The 25213-nt window shown below is 39.2% G+C and overlaps 1 protein-coding gene across 2 annotated transcripts in view; it reads left to right on the top strand.

The window, feature by feature from the left end:
• Positions 1-25213, top strand: part of BTBD7 (BTB domain containing 7) — a 51852-nt gene that overhangs the window by 8413 nt on the left and 18226 nt on the right. For both annotated transcript variants that reach the window (XM_059474304.1, XM_059474303.1), the window contains exons 2-3: positions 10178-10363; positions 15392-16471. In XM_059474304.1, the coding sequence (XP_059330287.1) occupies positions 10282-10363; positions 15392-16471 (1162 nt within the window). In that variant the 5' untranslated portion in view covers positions 10178-10281. The remainder of the gene's footprint in view (positions 1-10177; positions 10364-15391; positions 16472-25213) is intronic.

The following is a 25213-nucleotide window of genomic DNA, read 5'->3' as shown; positions in this document are numbered from 1 at the left end:
TAATTGATTTCTTTTATCACTGAGAAAGTATGTTTTCTGAAATGAATTCCTGTAGTTTTGGGCAGGACATTCCTTGAAGTTTGTGAGCTTTTAGTTCTTACTCCACTTTTATGGAGTTTAAATGTAGGTATTAATGAAGATAACTACTGAAACTGAAGTTACTGGTATAACTTTTGAGGGAAAATATTGCAGTATTAATGTATTTTGCTACTATCTTCAAAATGGCTGAAATCTTTGAAGTATACAGCATACAAAAATTTCTTGGCATCAGGTGTTATAAGTGTTAGTTGGTAGTATCAGTGTAGCTCTTAAAAATTTTCTGCTGAAGTTAATGAAATTAACTGCAGAAGAGTCCAACCAATGGGGACATCTTTCAAATGTGTAAGTTTTTAAGTAACTGTTAAATCTTAGTATATACAGATGTAATTGATTTATAAGAACAGGTATAAGATCATTGTGTTAGTTGTGGGGGGTTGTCTTAAAAACCTCTAAATACAAGGAAAATGTTCTGTGGCTTTGACCAGGGATTTCACCCTTGCTCAGGGAGACAGCAGTACATAACCAGTTTACATGGTCTCAGATAAGGCAACTGTTGTATAAACACCATGTACAATGAATTTTATTTTTGTACAAATTGATTTTGTATTGCTTCCTGCAGCAGTGAACAGAATAGACTTGGGAAGGTGTGAGTGTTACATCTGGTGCCAGGCCAGGGTGACTCGAAGAGAGAACAGAAAGCATGACTGCAAGGGTATAGTTTTGGGGAGGTGGGAGGCAGTCTGATAGGAGTAGTCTGCTCTCTTCATATTGAGAGCTGTGAGATCCTGTTCCAGTTTTAGCTGCCTGTCAGACAAACGTGCTGGAGTTCCCTCTTCCTGTCTGTTATCTGCCACTTGCTCCAGCAGTGGGATGATGGATCAGCCATTTGAAATGACTTGGTTTGTGATCATATAATCTCTGTATGCAGTGTGAGGGGGAGCAAGAAAACCCCTTGGCAGGATGGAGTGTGAGGGAAAAGTACAGTTCCCTGTTAGTTTGACTTTAGTGGTAGTATCAGATCGCCCTGGTGTACCTGTGAAGAGCTGACAGGCAGTGAGTCCTGCATACATGTTATCTTCTCTCTGTCAGAGGATGAGTTCACTACATTGAGGGGAATATATTTAAAATTCACATAGGCTTGGCTTTGTATTTTTTCCTATATGAGTAATACCTAGATGCATGTATATTCTGGCACTGCAAATTTAAAATCATCCAAGCACTCAAAAAAGCAGCTCCCATGGACCTCTTTAGTAGTGATGGCTGCTATGTGAAGTGTTGTTCACCAGGGAGGGAACAAACTGCACAGATACAGAGGAAAATAAATACAGGCCAAAGAAGCAGCAATCAGCCAGCTGGATACTGGGAGCTCTGTACTGGTGAATCCCAGCAGTAGCTGCTGCTGTCTAAATTGCCTTTCTCTGCTAGGACTGCCTGAGCTTTGCAGGTGATTTTTCCTACTGTTAATTTTTTAGGAGCTCTGGAGAAGAAAAGTGTATTGCAAAGGTATTATAGCTGCCCACTTAAAGTAAGATGTTTCTACTGACAGTGCTAGTTGGCTGAGTGAAGACTGAGGCAGTGCTGTACTTGGGCAGCAGCTGGGGCAGCCACACCAAAGGATCAAGTGAAAACAAACACGGTCCAGTCAGGACTTGCATGGCTTTCCAAACATCTGCTACAGTGAGGAGGTACAGCTCTGCTGCAGGAATAGGTGTGTGGGGACTGGCAGTGTTTATTTTTTGAAGACTGTGTCTACTGAGTATTAGTCAAACTGGATGTTGTGTTTGATTGTGGGGAGCAAAGTAACCTTTCCTTGCTGTTCTTCCTTCTCTGTGGCATCGTCTGGGTTCCTTGAGCCATTTGGTAAACTGGTGCAGGGAGCTGACTACACTGGGGAGAAAAAAGTCTCACAGAAGAGAATTCCTGTGTTTAGTTGCTGACACAATGGAGGAGCTTTGGGGAGATGCTGGTGGTAGCTGTGGTGAGCACTGGCACTGGAGAAATGTGTGTGGAACTAATACTGATGAACCAGTTTAGGTTTGTATACACCAAATAATGGATTTTGAATCCAGATTGCAAGTGTGGTTTTGTTGGATGCAGGACTTGTCGTGGCTTGTGGCTTACTGTTTAAAGTATTCAAACTGTACCTGTAATGAGTTAATTTTATGGCTGTGACTTAATGCTCTTCAATGAGGGAAGTCAGTGTTTCTTTAATAAAATTCCTGATGTCTCATGAAATGACTGGACTAGATTGCTTTTTGAGTTTTTACCACACCTTTTCATGTTCCCCCTTCCAGTTTTTCTGTTGTATATAGATGTATCCATTAGTGTTAAATGTGTAAGAAATGATGCTAGGAGCCAATCCTTCAAACTTGTTTTATCAGAGAAGAGGCTGAGTGGGTGAAAATCCTGTTGTGTGATGACAAAAGGACCCACAGAGAGGATGGTGTACAGAAGAAAAGGAATGGTGGTGTATTAAGGCCTGAAGTGTAAAGAAAATTGTTTTGGATATACAGCAATATTGGTAATGGCAGTTTCTAGCCACAGGCAGGGGTTTCAGTGGAAATAGATGAGCTGTGTATTGTTACCAAGCATCTTGGAGGCTTGAGTATAAAGAGTACTGTATAGAAACACTTGTAGTCATGAGGAATGATGTTCCAAGCAACAGAAATGTCACAAGATGTTGTTACTGATACAGTGACTGGCTGGCAGGATGAAGAGTTGATTGCAGCCAAAGTAAGATAGAAGTAATTTTTCATCTGATCTATTAAAAGAGGCCACCTTCATGGGAAGGCTGATCAATATGTGGGTCCAAGACTTTTTAGTTTGCTTTGATGTTGGAGCTATTGTTGTGAAAACCCCAAGCAGTGTCATCACCAGAGATGACTCAGGCTGTGGAAGTTAATAAGGGAGCTGAAGCTGAGTGATCAAAAGGTTGCTTTGTGAAGGTGAGTTGAAAATAGTAAGTCATAAGATAGGGTGGGTGCTGCTTGCCTGCTGAGGTAGGCACAGAGCAGTGTCTGGGATTGCCCTGTGAGTTACTCTAATGCACCCTCAGAGGCAGAGCGTGTTCTCAGAGGAAGTGTGAGTGTGACTGCACTGAATTTACAGGCACTGTTGTGTACAGGAAACTCCCACGTCCTCATTCAGAGTAAACGGCTTTCTGTGAAATAATTGGGCCTGGATAAAAGGGGAAAATTAAAAATAACTCCAGTACAAGGAAAATTGTAGGGTGTATGGATCTTCCATATGATTGGGGTTTGAGCCAGGATTTTCCCATCTTAGTAGATTTGTTAATTGAAAACAGGATTTTGTGTTGTGGTTGGCTCCCAGCTTGAGCAAGAGGAGGAATTCCCTTTCTTAATGAGACACGGAGGGATCTTTGGAAGGCACTGTCAGACTAAATGGGATAAAATTCCTTGGGGATAGAAGACTGTGGAGATGAAAGACTGCTTGCCCTGTTCCAGAAGAAGCAGCAATCCCGTTGACAGATAAAGAGTACAGGGATAAGAAGCCTGTGAAATAGGCTCTGTAAAGGTGGTAGAGCTTCATGTGGAAGGTTTTTACTTCTGCTCCACTTTTGCCTTTTCCAGAGGGGGAAAAAGAACAGGTGACCATGGATATTGCTGGATAATAATGGACAGTCATTATCTGGAGACACACTGAGGAGGACAGTGGTCTTACCTCAGTATCCAAGGCTGAATGCAGCTGAAATCTCCATGAGTTAGGTAGCTGCCTGACAAGACAAAGTGTTGGCCTGAACTTTGATTGAAAGAAATAATGCAGGCTACTTTAAAAAAAAGAAAAAAAAGTCTCTTCCTATTTCTGAGGTACTTTTCATGTAATTTGGAAGTTCCTCTTTTTTGTCTTAACCAACTGATGTGTTTGTATATGTAAACCAAAGAATATTTGCCATTCCTAAAAAAAAAACAAGTGGGTAATTTTTGCTCATAAGAGGCCTTTTGAAACACATTTAGACTTCTCAAAATTTATCACAGTATGTCAGACTATGCTGCAATTATTCTAGACTGGCTAAAATTAATTATCCTCATTTTCCTGTAAATGGATATGTTCATACCTAATTACTCTGTTTAGTGATATTGATAAAGATTTGGTGGATAGGATTTTTCTGATTTTCTTATAAAGTAGATTTAATTATGTTTTTATCTAAATCAGATAATGTTTCTTTCAAGTAAACTTGTGAAAAAATGGAGTAATTGAAGAATACATGCTGTCATTTCACTTCAAGAGAGTCCTAGAGGGCCATAAATGAGCTCTTGCTCATTTGGCTGAAAGAAGTGTTTTGAATTCATCTTCAAGAACATTACTTGAGTCTTTCATATGAATGTTAAAAATCAGAATAGACTTTTAGTATATTAGTGTGGTTTTGCAACTGACTGTAAGAATCACTGATGTAGAGAGATTAAAATTTATTTGCTGGTATATGAGGACATTTAAGTTGCTTGGGAGGAGCAGCCTATTCCATGCAGGATTGTACTGCTGTAATTCAGTTAGTCTCTGTGTGCTTTGTGTGTTTGAATTTTTTAGCTGCTGGATTTTTTTGTGTTTAGAGGAATCTAAATATGTTGATGTCCCCCACCTCCCCACTGCTGTTAGTGATTTGACCTGTCAGTCCCTGTTAATGACATTATTTATTTACTTCTACAATGTGACATGTTCATATCATACTTGAAGTTGCTTTGCTGATCATCAGAAATAATACTTTGAGCGCTGTGTGCAAAGCCAGGATTGAAAAGAGGTTTTTTTTTCCTGTAAGTTCTGTGGATTTTTTACAACTGTTGAAATGCTGCTCAGTGTCTTCAATTTCTGAAGTGTGTGTATCTTCAGGACTACACCTTTGTGCTCTGTTTGAGCATAGTTCTTTTAACTTCCACTCTGACTCCTCAGAGGAAATGTTGAAAATCAGTACAGGTTGTTTGTTGGTGGGTTTTCCCCACTAAAACTCAGTCCAGTGATTCTCAACAAATCTAGAAATAAAAAGCTAGGACTGTTGTGGTGTTTTTATCACCTCTGTTTTGAAAGAACTTCTAGATGGAGAAGCATACTACTTCATGGAAGAGAAAATGCTGTAAATTTTGTGCTTAACTATAAGAAAGGGTTCTTTGTGATAGCTGGAACACATGATTCTCAGCAAAGACTCAGTAATGCAGTCACTTTCATAATCTGGTTATATCTGCTTTTTCTTGCCCTCTTGAGCTGGTAACTGCTGATGTGGCTTAAGTTCTGGTGCTTTTCCTTATTGGATTTTTCTTTCTTTCCAATGCAGTGAATAATGAAACGACACAGGTTCATTAGCCCACGTTGTGTAGAACATTACCCATTTCTTATATTTGTACAGAACTGATCCACACCACAACCTTTCAGCTGTTTCAGTTGCATCTTACTACTGTATCATCCAGTTAGTTTTGAATAATGATAAAGGTTGATTACTTGACCTGATTATAAAAAGGAGTCAAAATAGGCTTTGTGTGGATTTGCATGCGTGTCAGGCATAATCAGCTGAGCCTTCAAATTTCAGTTGTTTCCTTTGAACAGAAAATCACTTGCCAGTTACAGGATTTCTTTAAGGTACACTGTCCCATATACATCCAGTCCTTTAGCATGTACTCTTCCAAGACTGGAGACTTGACCTCCACAAAATCTGAGAATGTGCCAGTACCTCTGAGTGTCCCATCCATGGAAAAAGAGGAAGGTCAGGACAAGTAGCACTCAGTTCCTGTCAGCTCCTCTTACTTGGAGAACCACTTTCTCCAAGGAAATTGAGGTAAATACTCCATGCATATCTGAAAAAGCAGTTGGAGCTCCAGCCACAAGCAACTTTGTCTTCATGTTTAAGAGCTTGTGCCTTTGGATGTTGGTGACTTGTAATTCCAGCAGTGTACTGCATGACAACCAGCATGGGCTGGCTTTGGAAACTTCCCAGTGGATGGGAACTTGCTTCTGTTCTTCTGAGCATGGGATTGTTCCTGAATCACTTTGGGATGGCTCAGGGCTCTCTGTTGGCCACCAGATCACTGTTCGGCTGGGGGCAGGTTCAGGATGTTAAGGCTGGTGGGATACACTTTGGACATGATAGCAATGGTCCATTCTCACAAGTTCTTTCTGTTTTAGTTGATCTACCTAACTTCTATGGGCATAAGTTTAACCTTGTTGAAATTTAGTTGATGTGTTTCCTTACTAGGGTTGGTGCTTTTTATCGCTGCATCTTGTTATCTCATCTTGCAGTAAAGTTGTGCTTGTTACTCGAAAAGAGCTGTTGGGGCAAAATAGCATAGCATTTTTGGGCTGGATAAAAATCTAAGCAAATGTGAATAAGTTGTTCTTATGATGCCTGGGTTGTCATTTACTCATTGTAAATTTAGAGCATGTTAGGTAAAATGAAAACCTGAAATACCATGTTGGTACAGGTATGTGCATGTACTTGATATAATTTCCTACTTTGGTTTTAATATTATGCTATTGCATAATCCTATGGCAGAAACTCCAAAAGAAATACAAAGGTCTTAAAATTTTACAGGGGAAAAATCAAGTGGTTGTAAAACCTGTTGTAGTACTCTTGACTTTGCCCTTTATATTAATTGGATCCCAGTGATTTACGGGAAATTTTATGAAACATTTGTATTGAGTGATGATATAAACAAAGTGTCACTGTTACGCAAAGTCCATTCTGTACAGAGACTTTTTGTTAAATCAAAATTCCCAGTCCAGGAATACCTGGCTGTCAGCCCAGATACCTCAGATGCATGTCATCTAGCTTCTTAGGATTTTAGGTTCAGTGTGACAAATATTGAGAAGACTGAGAATTTTATTTCAGGCTGAAACCTTTAAGCAGACTTGTGCTTATTTTAAATTTTATTCTGAGTATCAGTATAATCTGAAAGTCACTTTTGTGCTGTTTTGTAGGATTTGGAGTGGTAATTTTGGTTTCTATTAACTTCCTCATTTCATATAACACACTCAATATACTTTTTCTGCAGTACAGGCTTTTTTAAACAAGCTTTGACATAGTTGAACTCCTTTGCTGTGTATGTGTGTATGTTCAAACACATCTGTACATGCGTCACTGCCCTCAACAACTGCTTCACTTGGTCAGCAGATGTTGAATTTAGTTTCACTGTGGTAAGGCTTATGGGGATGCATGCAGGCTTTTAATAAAAAGTAAAGAAAAAGCTCACCTAATGGTGGTTTTTAAAACAAAATTCCATGGGTGTATCCTGAGGCTAACATGCAATTTAGAAATTCTTCAGATAAGCTGAAATAAGGGAACTTTTGGTATGCAGGATAACTTCTGCAAGAAAAGACAAAATCTGTCTTTCCTTTTGAAGCTAAAGATCTAATTGTTTGTGGTTTTGGAGCTTTTCCTCTCCTTTTACAAGTGCCTTTTACTGTGGAGAAGCTGCATTCTTGACTTGGCATTTTTGTAGTAGCTGAGTTGTATTGACTGGACTCAGCTAGTTATGTGCTAGACTAACTGCTGTTCAGGTAGGTTGTGTTTAGTACAGAGGCTGAAGTGGACAATAGCAAACAAACCAAACCAAAAAAGGGCATCTAAATCCATGGGTAGTTCAAGTACACTTTGCCGTCAAAAGATGCAGTAGTGCAAGTATTCAAGTGATGCCCTAACAAACAAATTGGGTGGCTGATAGTGTTCCAACTTCTTGTTCAGGTTGGCTCTAATGTGGGTCAGTTCATCTGATTTACAAACTACTTGGGACAGAACCAACAAGGTAGGAAAAGTGGGTATGAGAATGAAGAGAGGAAGGCAGGGCTTCCTCCAGGACTGAGTTCACCTCTGGTGCTAGCTAAATTTTTTGGGAAATGCAACATGGGTTATATAATATTATCTTGTAAAATTTAGTGCTGTATTAAAAAATAAATGTACTTTCAGTTGATACATGAGGTTAAGGACACTAGTGGAACTAAAGCTATGATTGGTTTTGAGCCATGGGGCCCAATACACTTTATGAACTACGAAATGTTTGAATTCAAGATGCAAAATACTCTTAAGAAATCAGCCAGCACACAGATGACTTAGCAGTGCATGGAAGTTATGTATTCTAAATTTAGTGAACCAGGGACTTGGTTCTGAATATTGAGTGCTTATTTATTAAAAAAAAAAAAAGCCCAACACTTCTTTTTTCTTCTCTCTTTTACTTAGCTCCTGGGCTCTTTCCTGTGTCAGGAAGAACTGAAAACTATTAGTAGACATCTAATAGACAAATTATCACACCACAGCTGAATGCAGAAAAGTGGAATAACAGTGGCATTATTTCAGGACTCAAGTCCAAATGAACCAAGTCCAATTTTAGGTGAGAAAAGGGAAATTGTTGGCATATCTGCTCAGGTTGCTAGCCTTTACCTGTAAGCAAGTTAGCATTTAAACTAAAAGGTGACTTTTGCCTTCACAAAGTTTGTCCTGGGTGTAACTAATTCCATCTAGAAATTTATGCCACATTTAAGCAACATATTCTTGGTGTGTATAGAAATCGCTTGGAGCTTCACTGTTTTAATGAACTTATTTTCTAAGTGTTTTTTCTAAAGTCAGTGAAGTTTTTCAGAAATGAAGTAGAGATCCACACCATATGGATTCAGTAACCTTTGAATAGCTTATTTCTGCACAAGGGAGAAGATGAGTGCATGCAATGGCTAACACTGAACTAATCCAACACCTTGTGTTTGCTGAGATTTACCGGTATTTGCTGGTGTGATGTTTTGTGTGTTCTCTGCTTCTGTCTTCATCCTGAGTAGGCTTCTGTTCATGTAGGAGGGTATTTTATCTTTGTTTCCTGATGTGTAGCAAGCTGGATCTGCATGGAGGCAAGTTGAAGATTGCATGCCGTTGAGGTGCCCTGGCTGTGTGGCTGGGGAGGGCAGGCATGGGAGCTCCCTTTGCTCATTTACAGGCCTGGAGGTTGCTTGAAAGCTGCTGTGGTGGTTTCACGGTTGTGTCTCCTGCCCCAGCAGAGCTCCCCTGGTGCTCAGCAGGCTGCAGCTGTGCGAGGCCACCCTGGGATATGCACACACCAGAGCAGCAATTCTGTCTGATAACCTGGCTTTACAGACATGGCTTTCAAACCCTTCCCTACTCTTCCTCCTCGTGTACCCAGCCCTTGTTCCCCTCACCTCTGTGCCTACAGCAATTTGCAGCCTATTTTTCCTGCCCTGTCTCTCTGCTCCCTAGGATCTGCACTGTGAAACATGCACTTGTATGTCACTTTCTTAGCCAATTTAACATGCCAGAGACTACCAAGAAAGGAGAAAAATTTAGAAGCATATAGCAAATCCATATGTGTTCACAATATTCAAGGGAATCTAAAAAATTCTTAGCATAGACTTTATCTTTCTGTTATTCTTTATCTTCAAGTTTGTATTTTGAAAGGGGACACAAGATGACAGTTGTTCTTCATGTGGTAATTTTTATTTTTCAGTATTAATATTTAACACTGCTGATATTGGAATAAATTATAATGACTTTGTTGTACATTAGCAATGAATCCTTGTTCAATTCACCTCAGAACTAACTTCTAAGATGTTTTCAAATGCCCAAAAAACCTTTAATGAATCCTTAAATGCCTTTTTTTACTATTGTAAATGTTCTTCTAGGTCTTCTCAATTCTAAATTTGAAAAGCAGTAATGAATGAGAACTATGTAAATGTAATTAATAAAAATGCAGCTGAAATAAGTTATGATGGTATAATCTCCATCAGGACTGGCTTATTTAGCTTTCTCAACCAGTATAATTCAATTTGGAATTTTTTAACCATGTGGGAATAGGTATAAACATGCATGAAAAGTCACTCTTGGTATAGTCAAAGGAGAATACCTAGTCTACACCAAGTTCTCCTTGAAAATTTCTTAGCTAAAAATTTGATAGCCATCCTGTTCTGTGTTGCAATTTATCATATGATTTGTGAATAGTTTGGAACATTACAGGTTCTTGTGGGGAAAACAATATTTCTGGTCTTGATTTAATCATTCAAATAACATGGTATCTTCAAAGTGTTTGAGGTTTTATTTTATGAAAATACTGTGTGCTGGAAGCTGAGTTTGTTTTATCTAAATCATGTAACGTTTAGTGACAAATAATGAAGTTAGCTTATTGGTGTTTTTGTTCTTCAGAAATGGAAGAACAGGACGCTGGACCTGGGATTGAAGATTTCTAAAGGATTATGGGATTATACATTGAAGAGCCAGCAGGCGGAATGCCTGAGTGACTGAAGAAAATGGGTGCTAATGCATCAAACTACCCTCACTCGTGTTCCCCAAGGGTAGGGGGAAATTCACAGGCACAACAGACATTCATAGGTAACTCTTTTCAGTTATCTTGTCACTTACATAAATGACTTGGTGGATTGTGAATGCACTGGATTTGATTTGCTTGCAGAAATGTTATGGAGAGCTGCTATTTTCTAGGTCACCAGTTTGAATCCATTCAAGCTCAATCGTGCATGAAATTCAGTACTGTCCATCTGTTTGGCCTCTGTGTGCAATGAGTTGATCTGCCTTTTGCCAGTAAACAGTTGCCAGATTATTTAAATAAAATAAGTGGAGCTTTTTTATAATTAAGCCATGCATGCTAGTTTTCTTGGTTCCAGAGCAGTCACTTTCTGTTAATACTCATACTGTTTTCTGCTCTTCCTCAGAATTTCTGTCAAACTGTGTCAGAGCATATAAAAGCCTTGATCATCAGTATTCATTGTAATATTGACATTGTGTCCAAGTGAATTACCTCCCTACTGCTAGAAGGGATATCTCTGGTAATAAACCTGTTAAAGTAACAAATAAGCTTCTCTTCCTTTTCCTGTTTCTGTAAATGGGGAAGGGGGTGCTTACTGTCCTAACAGTGTTATTTACAAGCCAGGACCTTGCTTGGCTGGAGACATGTGTTGAAGTGCCCTTAAGAAAGTATTTTCTCATCCTACTCATAACTGGGGCAGCCATTACCTTTATGTGTTTTTCAGTCTAGTACAAAGAGACCTCAGTGTAGATCTAAGTACTGTCACACTATAAATAATAAACAGCTATGTTATGAATCTGAAAGAAGGCAGTCTCTGAGAAGATAAATATTCCTTAAAAAAAACTCAACCCTGACAGCCTGAAGAATGATCTTAGCAGTAAATAGCATCAATAGTTTATAAATGCTTTTCTCCTTTATGCTTCAGCTTGCAACACTGCATAAGTAGTTATTGATATTCAGTGTTACTTCTCTTTTTAATCACCATTGAAAGCAGAGTGATATCCTTAGCAGAGGAAAAATTGACTCACTTTGTAAATTTTCTCTTTTTTTCTCAGCTTTCATAGCATTCCTGGCTCTGAGGTCTGTCTCATTTGAGGACAGATCACAAACTGTTACATTTAAGGATGTGTGTGCTGTCACAGCACGTCAAGGAAGAACTTTTAGTCCTAACATCATGGATATTCATGCTGTAAAGTTCCCCTCGAGGATTTATGTATTTTCAGTGTATCATACCTAACTAGTAAAAGGTTTGCTCCAGTCTGCATATGTGCTTTCTAAAATGTGGCTAAAATGCTTCTCTTACATGTCGTGGTGTTTTTAATCTGCCCCTATATTGAGTGAAGAGAAACCCTTAGAGGCCTTGAAACAGGCAGATTTGCAGACTGAAACACCTTTTGAGCAGATTTGAAGAGATTTCCAAAGGCTACAATAAATTCCCAATAAACTTTCTGCATGATATGTGGAAGGTTTAGTTGATGCTCTTTGTTATTAAACTCAAAATAGAAACCCATTATGTAGTATGTCACAAGAAATTTACTGACCCTCATAACCTATGGGAAATTGTGGCTGAGACTCTTTTTGAGGAAAGCCTAAAACCATGTGCTTGTCTCATCTTAGGGAAGGCAGATGAGCTTTCTGGGTAAAATTCTTGCTGAAAATATCCTGATATTATGGGGTTCCATGAGCGTGCTATCTACATCACATGGGTACATCTCTTCTTCTCACTTAGTGGCATTTGGCTCTTTCTCGTTTTGATTTTTGTTTCCATTATTGGTTTTTGTAGCTGTCTCAGCAGAAAATAGGTGTATCCTAAAATTGATAGCTGAGGTTTTCATCATTTGCTAATACTAATGTTTTAATGTTAAATCAGCTTTTACATGTTTGGGGTTTAGGTGTTGTGGGGTTTTTGTTTGTTAGAGGGGAGTGGGGTGGAGTGTCTGTATTGTGAGGTTTTTTATGTAGAAGGCATTAGATCTATTCACTGCCCTAAAGCAGAACTGGAGGACAGAGTTAGAATAGCTGTATAATATGTATTAGTTGCCTTATTCCTGGAAACTGGATGTAGGCCTGTAGGTTTGTTTTAGACATGCTACTTTGCCATTAAAGCACTGCTCTGTGTTTCATGCTAAATGTAGGATGAGTGCTGAAGTCTGAGAACTGATATGGGCAAAGCACAGTAGTTTCATAGTGTGAGCTCCTATTGTTACTTTACTTCATCCTAGTTTGCTTATAGTTTATGAAGAGGAGATAAATCAGTAAAAACAGTGTAGTGCACTTACTGGAAATAATGCTTTTGTTTTAGCAAAAGCTTAATTAGTCATCTTCTTGCTGTTTTGTCTGCAGCATTCAGGGGGAGGATTTCACACCATTTCCTAGGGTGGTACATCTGTTCAAGATGTTTGCTTTTTTATATAGAGCTCTATAATTAGATATTATAATGTGTGGGCATGCAAAGAACTAAACAGATCCCATTTTTCATTGTCAAGTTCCCAAGCAGCTCCCCTTGGCAGTCATCTGTTTCTGTAAATATTTGTCTGTCCCAAGCTGGGTATGGTCTAGGGGCATGAAGTAGCAATTGCTTTTGAACAGCATTTAATAGATTGATACCTTTCAGTATAGTGCTGAGGAATAATTAATTTTTTTTCCTACTTTTAATGCTGCTACCTTATGAAGGAATACAGGCGGCCCAAAAACATTCTCTTCCAGATTCTTTTCTTTGAGGGATGTGGGGCCAGCAGCTGTTGTGAACGCAGAGAGGCTATGATGGTGCATCTCTGTTTCTTACAAAAAGCAGCTGTGTGGTGGTGCTTTTGTAGCAGTGCTTTATCTCTTTGTAAGGGTTAATAGCACTGTTTGCAGTACATCCAGAGTTAAATCTTTTAAGTAGCTCAGGGTACACAAAGGTTTGAATGGCGTTTTAGTATTTTGTGGTGATTCATGTGCAAGTAATACCTCACAGCAGCCTGTAGGGAAGAAGGAAATTGAGACTTGCCGTGTCCTAGTTTTCCTTTAGTGGAATGTTAGAGAATGTTCTGCACTCAGATTTGCCATCAGAATCCAACGTACTTCAAATAGAAATGAGCTGGCATGTTCTCTGGCAAGAGAATCTGTCATTATAGAGTGACCAAAGTGTAGTTATGCTTCTATTGTGAAATGTACTGCTTTCAATGAAGGAAGAATTCTACACTTGTCTCTATCAGCAGGACGCTGAAGCTCTACTTTTCCATTGTCATATTTAGTATAGCATGTGGAAGGATTTTTATGGTGGATTTTGCAGCACAACCTCTTTGTTGAAGTTGTATTGAGTTACTCCCAATATTTTCATTTAAATTGATATTCTTTTCATTTCTTGAAATTTCAATATTGTTAATAACATGTTGCATGATCAAGCAAATTTTAAACTTGGATAAAATGGTTAGATGTCTTTCCTCAAACAAAACCAAGTTCTTTCTCAAAGTTTTTACTAATAGAAGAATCATAAAACCACTGCATTGCATGATTTGTGGGAGTTTTAATTAGCTTGACGTAAAAGCCACTGTGTAAGTTATTTAGTTATTGAGGCTTAAACAATAAAACAATTTACAGAATTGTTAGGTTGCTACAGCTGCCTTAGTCTCAAATACAGCTTTGAATTAGTACTGTGTCTTTCAAAGTTCAGGAAATACTTGAAATTACATGGTAACTAAATGCCCTGTCTTTTGTGAGACTGGGCCATAACATCCCTGTCAAAACAGCCTCACAAAACAGCATCACATCAAATCTGCCCGTTACAGGTGGAGCTGTGAAACTCCAGTGATAGAACACATTGTAAAAGGCCCCAAAAGTTCTGGTCCTAGGGTGGACTTTGGAAGATTAATAAAAAGGTAACAAGTAGTGAAGCTACACAAGTGTGCTAACAGAAACATGAACTATTCCTGACAGAAAAGAGACAAATACTATTTCAGATGAACCTGTGATTGTTATTGATCTGTGTAGCATTTGCAAATGTTTTCTTCTGATTCTTCTTTGGTCCAGAAGTGGGAGTTTGGTTTGTGTACTTCCTTTTCTCTTTTCTTGTCATGTCTGAGGTTCTTCACCATCTGGCTTAGAGTGAAAGCTCTGTAAATAAACTTGAATTAGAAAATAACCCTTAAACAGAAGCATGACTCTCACATTAAAGCTATGTTTTTTTTAACTCCCTTTTTTCCCTCTAAAACACTACTTTGGTTTTCCATTACTTGTTGAAATGCAGATTCTAATTCCTTTTTTCCTCACTGAATTGCTATCAGTATTAGTTCCTAATGAAATTTCCCTATAAATTATTTTTTGAGAGGAAAAATAATTATATGTATACTTTAATTGTATAATGCTCTGTTCACAGGAAATCTTCAATAATACAGTAAAATTTCCATTCTCCATATTCTTTTTGATGGTGTGTATGTGCAAATGAGTATTTGTAGTTCTGTGGAAAGGAGCCCATTTTATGTGCCTGACTTTGGCATTACTTGATTATTGCATGACAGGATTTTTACTTTTCTTTCTAAATTATCTCTGAAAATAATCCCTGAGTGTTTTGGTACTGTGTTCTCTCTTTTTCTGTTGTGACTGTAGCTATCTGATACCGGGTATGTGTCTGTTGTTTTAGTGACGCTTAATGCTAGAACAGACTTTGAAAACACTTTGAAGGGGGGATTGTGAGTATTTCACTGAGATATTAGGCCTAGAAAAAGTTAATGCAATTACACTTCTACTGTTACAATTGCAGTATTCTCTTCCTACTTAGATAAGTGTACCATATGCTCTAGAGCTACATCAACTGGCACTGCTTGGTTCTTTAAATTGAATATGTTTTTTTAAAAACCCAACCAAACAAATAAACCCAAACATTAAAAACCAAACCAAAACACCTTGAAACCCAGCAAACTACAAACTTTGTAGATGCAAATAAAAGGCTTTGTTTTTAATGGCCAGAAAAAGCTTCAGTTGTGAAATTATCTGATGTGAGGAGAAGGAAGAACTGTATAACTTTCAGAATCATTGATGGAGTATTTAGGTGTTATGGACCTTCCTTTTAAATATAAAGAATAAATGTGTTCAATTTTTCTTTTTGCCTTTAGGGACATCATCCTACTCTCATCAAGGTTTTGGCTGTGAATCAAAGCTGTATAGCCTTGACCATGGCCACGAGAAACCTCAAGACAAGAAAAAGAAAACCTCTGGCCTTGCCACCCTCAAGAAGAAATTCATTAAGCGTCGGAAATCGAGCCGCTCTGCCGACCACGCCAAGCAGATGCGGGAGCTCCTCTCAGGCTGGGATGTCAGAGATGTTAACGCGTTGGTAGAGGAATATGAAGGAACATCAGCCTTAAAGGAACTTTATCTACAAGCTAATTTGGCAAGACCAGAAGCCAGGACGCTACAAAAAGACATGGCTGAACTTTATCAATACAAATATTGTACCGATGTAGACTTAATATTTCAAGAAACTTGTTTTCCTGTGCATCGTGCGATATTGGCAGCAAGATGTCCATTTTTTAAGACACTGCTTTCTTCCTCACCAGAGTATGGGGCAGAAATAATAATGGATATTAACACAGCTGGCATAGATATGCCTATGTTTTCTGCTTTGTTACACTACCTTTATACGGGCGAGTTTGGAATGGAGGATTCGCGATTCCAAAATGTTGATATTCTTGTGCAGCTTAGTGAAGAATTTGGAACACCAAATTCCTTAGATGTTGACATGCGTGCCCTGTTTGATTATATGTGCTACTACGATGTGGTTCTTAGCTTTTCATCCAACTCTGACTTGGTTGAAACTTTTGGTGGAAGTCAGAACTGTCTAGATGAGGAGCTCAGAGCACACAAAGCTATTATTTCATCACGGTCTCCCTTTTTCCGCCACTTGCTGCAGAGAAGGATACGAACTGGTGAAGAAATCACAGACCGAACTCTACGGACTCCAACTAGAATTATACTGGATGAATCTATCATACCAAAAAAATATGCTAAGGTCATTTTGAACTGTATGTATACAGATGTGGTAGACCTCTCCGTTTTGCACTCCAGTCCTTCGGTGGGCAGTTTAAGTGAAGTTCAGGCTCTTGTAGCAGGAAAACTAAACATGACTAGGGCTGAAGAAGCCATGGAGCTTTATCACATAGCACTGTTCTTGGAGTTTAACATGCTTGCACAAGGTATGTAATACTGTCCTTGTTGTAGAATGCATGACCTCATTAGAACAAGTTTTAGCAATTTTGCAGTGTAGGGATGCTTATTGTCAGCTGTCAGTGGCTGACAGTTCCTTTAGAAGTGGAATTTGTTTTCCATCTGTAAGTTGTCAATAATGCATCTATTTTCTAGGGACAGAAGGAATGTCTTGCAAGAGATTTAGTTGTATGGCACATCATTGTTGAAGCATGTTAATTTTATCTAGTATATATAACTGGTCTTGATATTTCTAATGCTTATCTGCTTTCTGTAATCCATTTTTTGGGTGTAAACTACAGAGAGATCCTTGCTAAGAGGAGAAAATATTTAGACTTGTTAGGAAGTGTCCGTGTATGTTAACAGGGCAGTAAACTTGAATTACTATTTCTGTAGTTTGTGTCAAAGACACCAACCCTGCAGTCTTCCTGTTGGAAGGAAAACTTCAGCAGCTTAATTGCAGTAGTCTTAGGTCTTTAATGTCAGCTCTATGAACAGAGCTGAAGGCAGGGTCAGTCAGTATTTTCAGACATAAAGTTTAGAAAGTTTTACTGCTTCCATTATTCAAATCTTGATTACATACAACCTCCTGACCTGAATTACTGCAATCTCAGGTGAGGTGTCCAAGCCCTGATCAGTGCACTAATGGTGCTTCTTGTGGTGGCAGCAGCTTTGCCTACAGTTTTGTCTGTTGGTGTTTGAGCTGTTCAGTGGCTATATGATATATAATGAAGTATGAGAATTGCTTCAGGCCTTGCTGATAGGGAATAAGAATTTTACTTTTGAGCTGAGAAAGGGAAAATGGAACTCACTGATATATCAGCAACATAATTTGTTTAAATTAGTTTAATTTTTTTAAACAAAAGTAACTTTTTACAGTAGGTCTGTACATCTAGCTGTCAGATTAAGTTTGACAAGCTTGAAACCTTGTATTGTAAGCTATAAAGTAGTTCTGAGTAAAATAGGAAACTTGATAAAGAGTGGACAGGAAAGGGTGGTATAAGCACTGCAGGAAGAAGTCATATTTTTAATGAGGTCTCCTAATAGTTACATGAAACTGAGAGTGATAAGGATCTGAGAAACTAATAGAACTACTGTAGCTCATGTGGAGTTTGCTGTTAGGAAACTAATTTTCAGATTGTGCTGAAAGCTGAAATAATCGTACTGCAATAAAACTGGCACAGATAAAAGGGGATGTGTTTTCTGAGGCAACATACTACAGGATCCAATTGAGCTGTTCTTAGGCTCAGAATCATCCAATCCCAGAGCAGCCCGGGTTAGAAGGGGCCTCAAAAGATCATGGGGTCCAACCTATCCAAGTGAGAAAGTGAGCTTAAGTGAGATTGTCCAGCATTCTGTCCAATCACTTCTTGAAAACCACCAGTGGTGTGTCCCTGGGGAGATTGTCCTGGTGAAGTGACTGTTCTCATTGCAAATCCTTTTTTGTTGAGATGTTTTCTAGTGCAATTTATACCTGCTGCCCCTTCATGTGGCTTCTTTAGAGAAGAGAACCTCTGTCCTCCTTATAGCTGCCCTACAGTAGCTCAGGGTCTGGGAATACTGTGACAAGGTCCCCTGAGCCTTCTGTTCTTGAGGGAGAAGAGACCTCACTTCCTTCAGGCTTTCCTTGTAGGCTAAGTTCTCCAGTACTTTGATCAACACCATGGCACTCCTTCAGATCCTCTCTTCTCTGTCTGCATATTTCCTATTTCTGTTGTTTCCTTCTCAGTATGTTTCAGAACAGGCAAGAAGTTTTACTATAGTTGAAGTATGGTATTAAGTTAATTTCTATATAATATGCACAAGCTAATAGTACTTAAGAACAACTCCGTAGATCAGCTGAAAGCCAGAAAGGAAAATGGGTTGAAATTAAAGATGTGGTGGAGTTTCTCAATTTTGGTGTGTGCTAAAAGGATTTAACGTGGTCAGAGAATACTAATGAGAGAATTAAATAGTGAATGAAACCCTCAGTGAGACACTGAATAGTTATGCACTGTTTCATAAATGAAGAGAGTGCAATTCTTTTCCTCAGATTGGAAACCTAAACTGGAACAATTGTGACCTGGAGGTGCTCTGATGAAGCAGTGTCAGTTATAGCAAAGCAGAAAAGCAATGGCAGATAGAGAACTTTCCATAGAAACTTAGGTAAACTTAGAAAATAAAAGCCATTTTCCTATCTATATGTTAGTAAATACTGAAAAACGAGCTGATATTTTATTTGGTGTTGAGTTTGTTTCTGCTCACTTTAAGTTGAGCTCACTTGGATCAGCATGTCCTAAACTGGCACTCTTTTCAGTAGTGCACTGCTCTGGAATGTATAACCCATGAGTCAGTGGTAACAAGATCTGTGCTTTTTCCTGGAAGTTGTCCCCAGTACTACCTCTAGGAGAGTGATAATTGAGGCAGCAGCAGGAGCTGCACTGGGCTTCACTTCAGCAGCACACTTGAGTGGCTGGAGCCCGAGAGTGCAGCAGGGCAGGCTCAGTGCTGGGGCCCTCTGGATGAACTGGAGCTGTAGTGTTTTGGGGGTGGTCATAGGGAGCAGGTAGAGGGGTGCAGTGGCATTTAGAGGTTTTCTTCTTTCTATAGTAAATCCCTTTCTGACTGCGAAAGTAGTGAGATTGAGGGGTGGGGCTGTTGTTACACAGGGGAGAAATGCAGTAAAATCAGCAAGTGTTGAAATCTATTAAATTCTCAAATACTAAAAAATGTAGGTTTGGCACTCCTTCAGATATTGAAATTCTAGATGTTAACTTCACCTAATTAGGATTTTACAAATTGGTGCTGCATTCCCTAGCTACAGGAGAAAGTAGTAAGCACTGTGTAGATCTGTATATGCCAGTGGAATCAGAATCTAATAGTTTCATACTTAATTTGCAGAGTTCGTGTCTAGGTCACTGGTACCGTGCAGACATGGAAGAACTGTTCTGGTATAATCTTATAATCAAAATTAAAAGGAAGCTGATTTGGTCAGGGAAAACTGTGTGCCTGCACGTGACTGAGATCACTTAAAGATGTGCTTTAGTCATGGCCACTGTTCTTGTTTCTGACTTAATTGTAGCATCTTGTCCTCATTTATATGCTACTTAACATGAGGTAGATGGGAAATCTTAATTTCAGTAGTGTCCATCCTATTCCCTGGTTTCACAGCTAGGAGACTTCTGTGCTGGAAGCTGTCACTCAGGCATCTGACTTGCAGGTGTTACGCAGAGTATGGGGAGGAGGCAGCATTGTGTAGGTGTTGGAGGTCACTGAGCAGGCAGTTCACCTGACATCATCTCTCAGCCTGGATCTCTGGCAGTGTTTTTCCACTCTGTGGTGCAGCAGGTGTCCAGTTCTCCCCAAGTACTGACTGATCCCATCAGCTGGCTTTTGCAGGAGCTGATGTCTTAAGTTTCTTCTCTAGATTTCCACATCCTCAGCTGAAGTTTTTGTTTCAGTTCACTCCTGCTGGCCAGTTGTGAACTTGTGAAGGCTTGTCTCCCTGGTTTCGTGGAAAATATTTTGGGCTTATTATGTTAAGTCTGGATTCTTTTTCCAGTTCATTTTTCTCACTTCCACTCAGTTTTGCCTGGGTGTTTGTAACTGAGTGTCAAGTGAAATTGATGTATTTTAAAGCTTCTGATCAACTGTTTTTATTTTCAACAGATTTTAGTTTGATTTGTCTTCAGGGCCTAAGTATCCAGATGTTGTAATTTTTCTTCAGTTTCAGCAGATGATTCAGCTTTAACTATTTCCATGGAAATTTTCCCATTCCTAGCGCAGTGATACTTCTTTTTCTGACTATTATGATTTAATAGGTAATTTCCCTATGGTGAAGACGGTGATGAGTATGTGCAATGAATCTTTACCATCCAAGTGAAGCAGGACAACCTTTATCTAGAATTTCCTCTGCCTTCATCTTGATTTGTTTTAGCTGAGGGGTGTCACTTATCTTTCAGGAGAAACTGAAATGAATATTTCAATGAACTGTTTTGAGTAAATGAGCTAATCAGCAAGCATATCTGGTCAATAGAGCTGATCATACTGAAACCTATTTGTACCTAATAGGACTGACACTGCTCTTAGGGGTGCTCAGGTAATTTTTACTGTCAGAAGTGAAAACTCTTCAGGGGTACCACAGAGGCTATGAGCAATAGAGCCCTCTCCAGGAGGTTGGAGCACATCTCTTAGTGAGATGTTTCTGTGCTCTGCCTGCCTGTTTCTGCCCTCTGCTGCAGTTTTTCTGTCTTCATGCTACCTTACTGCTGTCTATCAACTGTACTGGTGCAATTATTTTAACACATTGATTCATAAAGATTTGGTTTAATATCACTTATCCCTTGTTCTTCTGTAGTACAGTTACTAAAATGAAATTAGTTCCCTGGTCCTGTTCATCACAGATTGTTAAAATACTCCCCACTTCCAGTCTTACAGGACTGCCCTGCTGTTGCAGGGAAGCTGGATTTCAGGCATATTAGTTTTAATAGATAGCTGTATTACATATATGAATCCTCTGCTGCATCTTGGCCCTGTTACCCACTGTCATTAGTAGTCCCACCGAGGTGCAGGTACAGAATGTTTTGCTGTGATAGGCTTTTGGATACTGGGACCTTATGAAATAGTTTTGCCTGGGAACCTTTACTGTCACCTGATTAAAAGAAGTTTTCTTAAGAAGATTGGCAAAAAAACCCCCTCTATTTCTGACTTTTTGCTTTACTTCGCTTTTATTTTAGATGTTGAGTTTACTCTTGACAAGTACAAGAACTTAGAAACTTTATTGGAAGTTCTGCTATATTCAGTAGTACATTGTTTGATCTAGAAACAGATGTTGCCTGACATCAAAAGTACTCTTGGTTATAGGAGGGCTGAAGTGCCAGGGATCCCATGGTAGCAGTATTAAATACACCTTCAAAAACTATGGTTCCTGTGATTGCCAGCATGGTCTCTCCTAATGTGACAAACTTAAAAAACATTGAATAGCTTCTAGATTTCAGTTCAGTGTTAAGATGAATTCTTACTACTTTTTTTCATTAGTTCCACTGGTGTGCACAAGTTTAGGGGGAAAGTCTTCACTACAGAATGAGCTCAGTCAAGCTAACAGCTCTGTAGTAAAAGGTTTGCTCAATGCCACTTCTGCTAATTGTTGAAGGCAGTTGACTTTTCTTCAGCAGGTCTGTCAGCTGTCCTGATCCCAAGCCACTGGCTAGAATGCTAAACATGGGCTCAAGCTGTTCGTGTCTGGAGGGACTGTGGGGCTGCATTTGGGAGAGAAGTGCAGAAGCAGCCAGGACCTGATGGCAGGAAGGCTCCATTGGCATCCAGCAAAAGGAGTGCATGGAATAGCATCATTTGTGCAAAGTGTGACAGTCGTCTTTCCCTTTTATAGATTCTAGGCTGAACCTCTGAAGGATAGTAATGGTCACAGAAGTTTGTGGGACACTGCAAATGGATCTTGGGCTGGTTGTTGCCTGCCTGAGTATTAAAAAATAATATTCACAGGAAAAAATGCTCTGTTCCACTGTGAAGAGCAATATTGTGGCTATTGGATGACTACTTTTTTTGCCAAGTGGCTGATTGTTAAAGCAGAAAAAACCTCTGCCAAAGAAGAAAGGAAATTGGATTCCTTCCGTAGCTAGAATTGGGTTGCCCCAATTTATTTAAAAGCTCAAAAAACGCTTTAATTATTACCGTATGCCTACTTCAGAAGAAATACTTTTAATAATCCCACACTTCTGACCCATTGCTAAAATTACTTGGGAAGAAGACTTTCATTTGCTAGTCATCCTTAGTGAGCTTTTCACCTGATGTCATATTATTGTTCGTTGTGCAGTAATTGAACTTGACAGAAGAATTGAGACTGAGTTTATGCACTGTTTTTATAAATTGTTATTGCTCAGATCTTTGGAACTGCATTTCTGGTGTCTTTTCAGGGGGCAGGCATCTTTACTTTAAAAATAAATGTCAGATGAAATACTAGGAATGGCATTAATTTTGAGATAAGTCTCTGCTGTTGTAGTTTGAGTTTCCTGGTGACTGATTTCAGTGTGTGGGTTTACTGCCTTTGAAATGGAGCAGTCCTTATGTGTGATGTTCAGAGTTCAGGGAAATGCAGTTTATGCTGAAGTCAGCTTGCATGCAAGCAGAATAATTGCATGCAAAAAATTGTGTTAGGATTTAGCAGGGGAAGGCTGAGTGTAGATGACCCTAAATAATGGTTTCAAACTATTTTGTTTCTTATTCATGGGAGTCAAACTCCTCTCTTAACAAATTGCAGCTAGTCACCGCTTTCATTCATGTGCCAGGTTTGCTGCTAACTGAACATTTTCCTTTCTTGAGCCCCAAAAGGAAAGCTGAGAGAGACTCACATGACAAAGTTAAATGCAATGTCAGCCCTTTGCTGTTTGGATAAAAATGGATCCTGAAGTGGAAAGCTTCAGACTTTATTTACTCTGTGTTTCTGACATATGCTGAAGTATTTTGAACTTTTTTTGATGATAAGTTGGGTTTTGAATGGTTTAGTTTCTTACTGTTTGTTTGTTTAAGGCTGTTTCTCAGATTCTTGACCAGAACTTTTTAAGACTTAAGATTTCATCCTTTAGGAATCTGGGGAATTCCCCCTTCTAGAGAGGGCAGTTTCACTAACCTGTGCCTCAGCCCAGGGAATGTATTTCAGAACAGTTCTCATCCTCTGCTCTTACCTGTACTGGTGATGACTGGAGTGATGCTCCAGGTGCCTCCAGCCCAGCTTTGTTGCCTGTGCCCTGCTCACTTGAGGCCAGTGCTTCCATGCAAGTTAGAGATTAGTATCTATAGTGAGGCATCTGTTCTTACTAGCAGTAGTAATGATATATGTAACCTCACAAAGATAGGTGGCTCTGAGAAATGCCATACTATTTCAAGATGGAAATGGTGAAGGACAAAGCAGTTGTGTTGAAAGCTGTCTCACCACTCACCCCTTTGTCAGAAGCAAGTGGAGAGTCTGTCTGGGGATGCACAGTGTAATGCTGCATGGGTCACAAATGTGTGTGCTTTGGGTAGCCCTTCTGTCAGTGGCTGCATTCACTCTTCCTCTTCTTGGGTGAATCACGCATGTGAAAAAAAATCATCCAGCTGCTTGTTGAGGAAAGTTTTGTTTAAGTATGAACTGGTGTAAAATGCGTTACTGTTGGGGGACAGACATTACTCTTATAAATTGCTTTAGAAATTTAATAAGGATTGTGTCCAAAATTGTGTATACATTCAGGCATATTCCTGAAAAGCTTAGAAAATTTATTGGTAGAATATTGTTCTTACAATTACCACATTGTGGTTGTTACAGCATTGGGTACAAATATGTGTGTCTAATAGGACAGGTAAATTTATAACCAGTCTCATGTTTAAACTGTGCTTTCTACTGCCTTCTTAACTCTACTGTTTAAATTCCCATTTTAGTGACTTTACTTCTAAGTAGTAGATCCTTTGACAGATTCCCTCCTACTTGAAGAAGCTTGTTCACTTGTTACTACCTATTCCATAGCTTTCACATTATTATGATGGAAATGGAATGAACATATATTCTGTATATATTCATATATTCTCTATGCTGCCCCATGTAGAAAAGTAAGATTTTTCTTTTATTTCTGTGAATTGTTGCTAGTGTGTTTTATCTGTATGCAGCCAGTACCAAAATATGTACATCAGGAGACCTCTCTTTGTCTTGACTAGGGTTGAGATTACTGTGCTAAACACTTTTTTACTCAACTTATTTCAAGAGCTCAGTAATGCAATACACATCCCTAAACAACAAAGTTTAGTTTTTAGGTATCTTTGAGAGAAAAATGATGATGTACAAGAAGTAAAATTGCAGTGTAGCCATGTAGCTCTGAACTCTCTAGGCTCCTCTTATAGGCATAAACACAACTGTAATTTTGTGGCTGTAGTGGGTTGAGACTGGAATGTATAATTCTGAGGATTTTTTTCTTTAAATTGCTATCTTTGTGCTAAACCAGATATACAGATGAAATCAACAAAGTGCTATTGGAAACTTCAAGTTATCAACGTTGTGGTATCATCTCTCTTAGTCCCAAGTTCCCATGTTTTCAGCCCTCCCACAGCATGTCTTCCCTCATTTCTTCTAAGCCAGCTCCATTTCTCTTCAGGAGTTTTAACTGTACTCTCTGTCCTTCAGAAGACGTGTACTCTGTGAAAAAGTAAATCCTAACAAAGCGGTGGGTAGGAAGAAACTGTAGCAGACTCTCATAAATCTGCCTCCCTTCTGCTTCCCTGTCAGAGAATGTGCTCCCTGTCCTGGCACCCTCTGTGCCTTGCTGGATATTGAGGCCATCGTGGTGGCCTGGAGCAGCCATCCACTGCTTCCTGCCTTCTCTGTGAGCCAGAAAATGATGCTTTGCTGCCCTCATCCTGTACTGAGTAGCTGAGTACCAGCACTGTTACAGCTTGTGTTTCTTGTCCTCTACATGGTCTGTCTCAGGAGGGTCCATGACCAGTGATACAGGCAAAAATCCCACCTTTGCTACAGTTCATGGGTTTCTGTGAATCTGCTGTGGGCAATAGTGACTCAAATTCTCAATGTTAAAATGTGTTAAACACTCAGATAACCAAAGGGGGTTCTGATTGGGTTGAACTAGCTTTCCAGTTGTTTATCCAGGCGTGCCAGCAGCCATGATGCTTCATGTGCCTTAAAAAAGTGAATAACTGTATAGTTGGAATCATAAACTTAAAATCATTGTACTTCTAGTCAAAACACAACC

This window comes from Ammospiza nelsoni, chromosome 6, assembly GCF_027579445.1.
Source record: "Ammospiza nelsoni isolate bAmmNel1 chromosome 6, bAmmNel1.pri, whole genome shotgun sequence".
In the NCBI taxonomy this organism is placed as follows: Eukaryota; Metazoa; Chordata; class Aves; order Passeriformes; family Passerellidae; genus Ammospiza; species Ammospiza nelsoni.
This window is presented reverse-complemented; position numbering and strand designations above follow the sequence as displayed.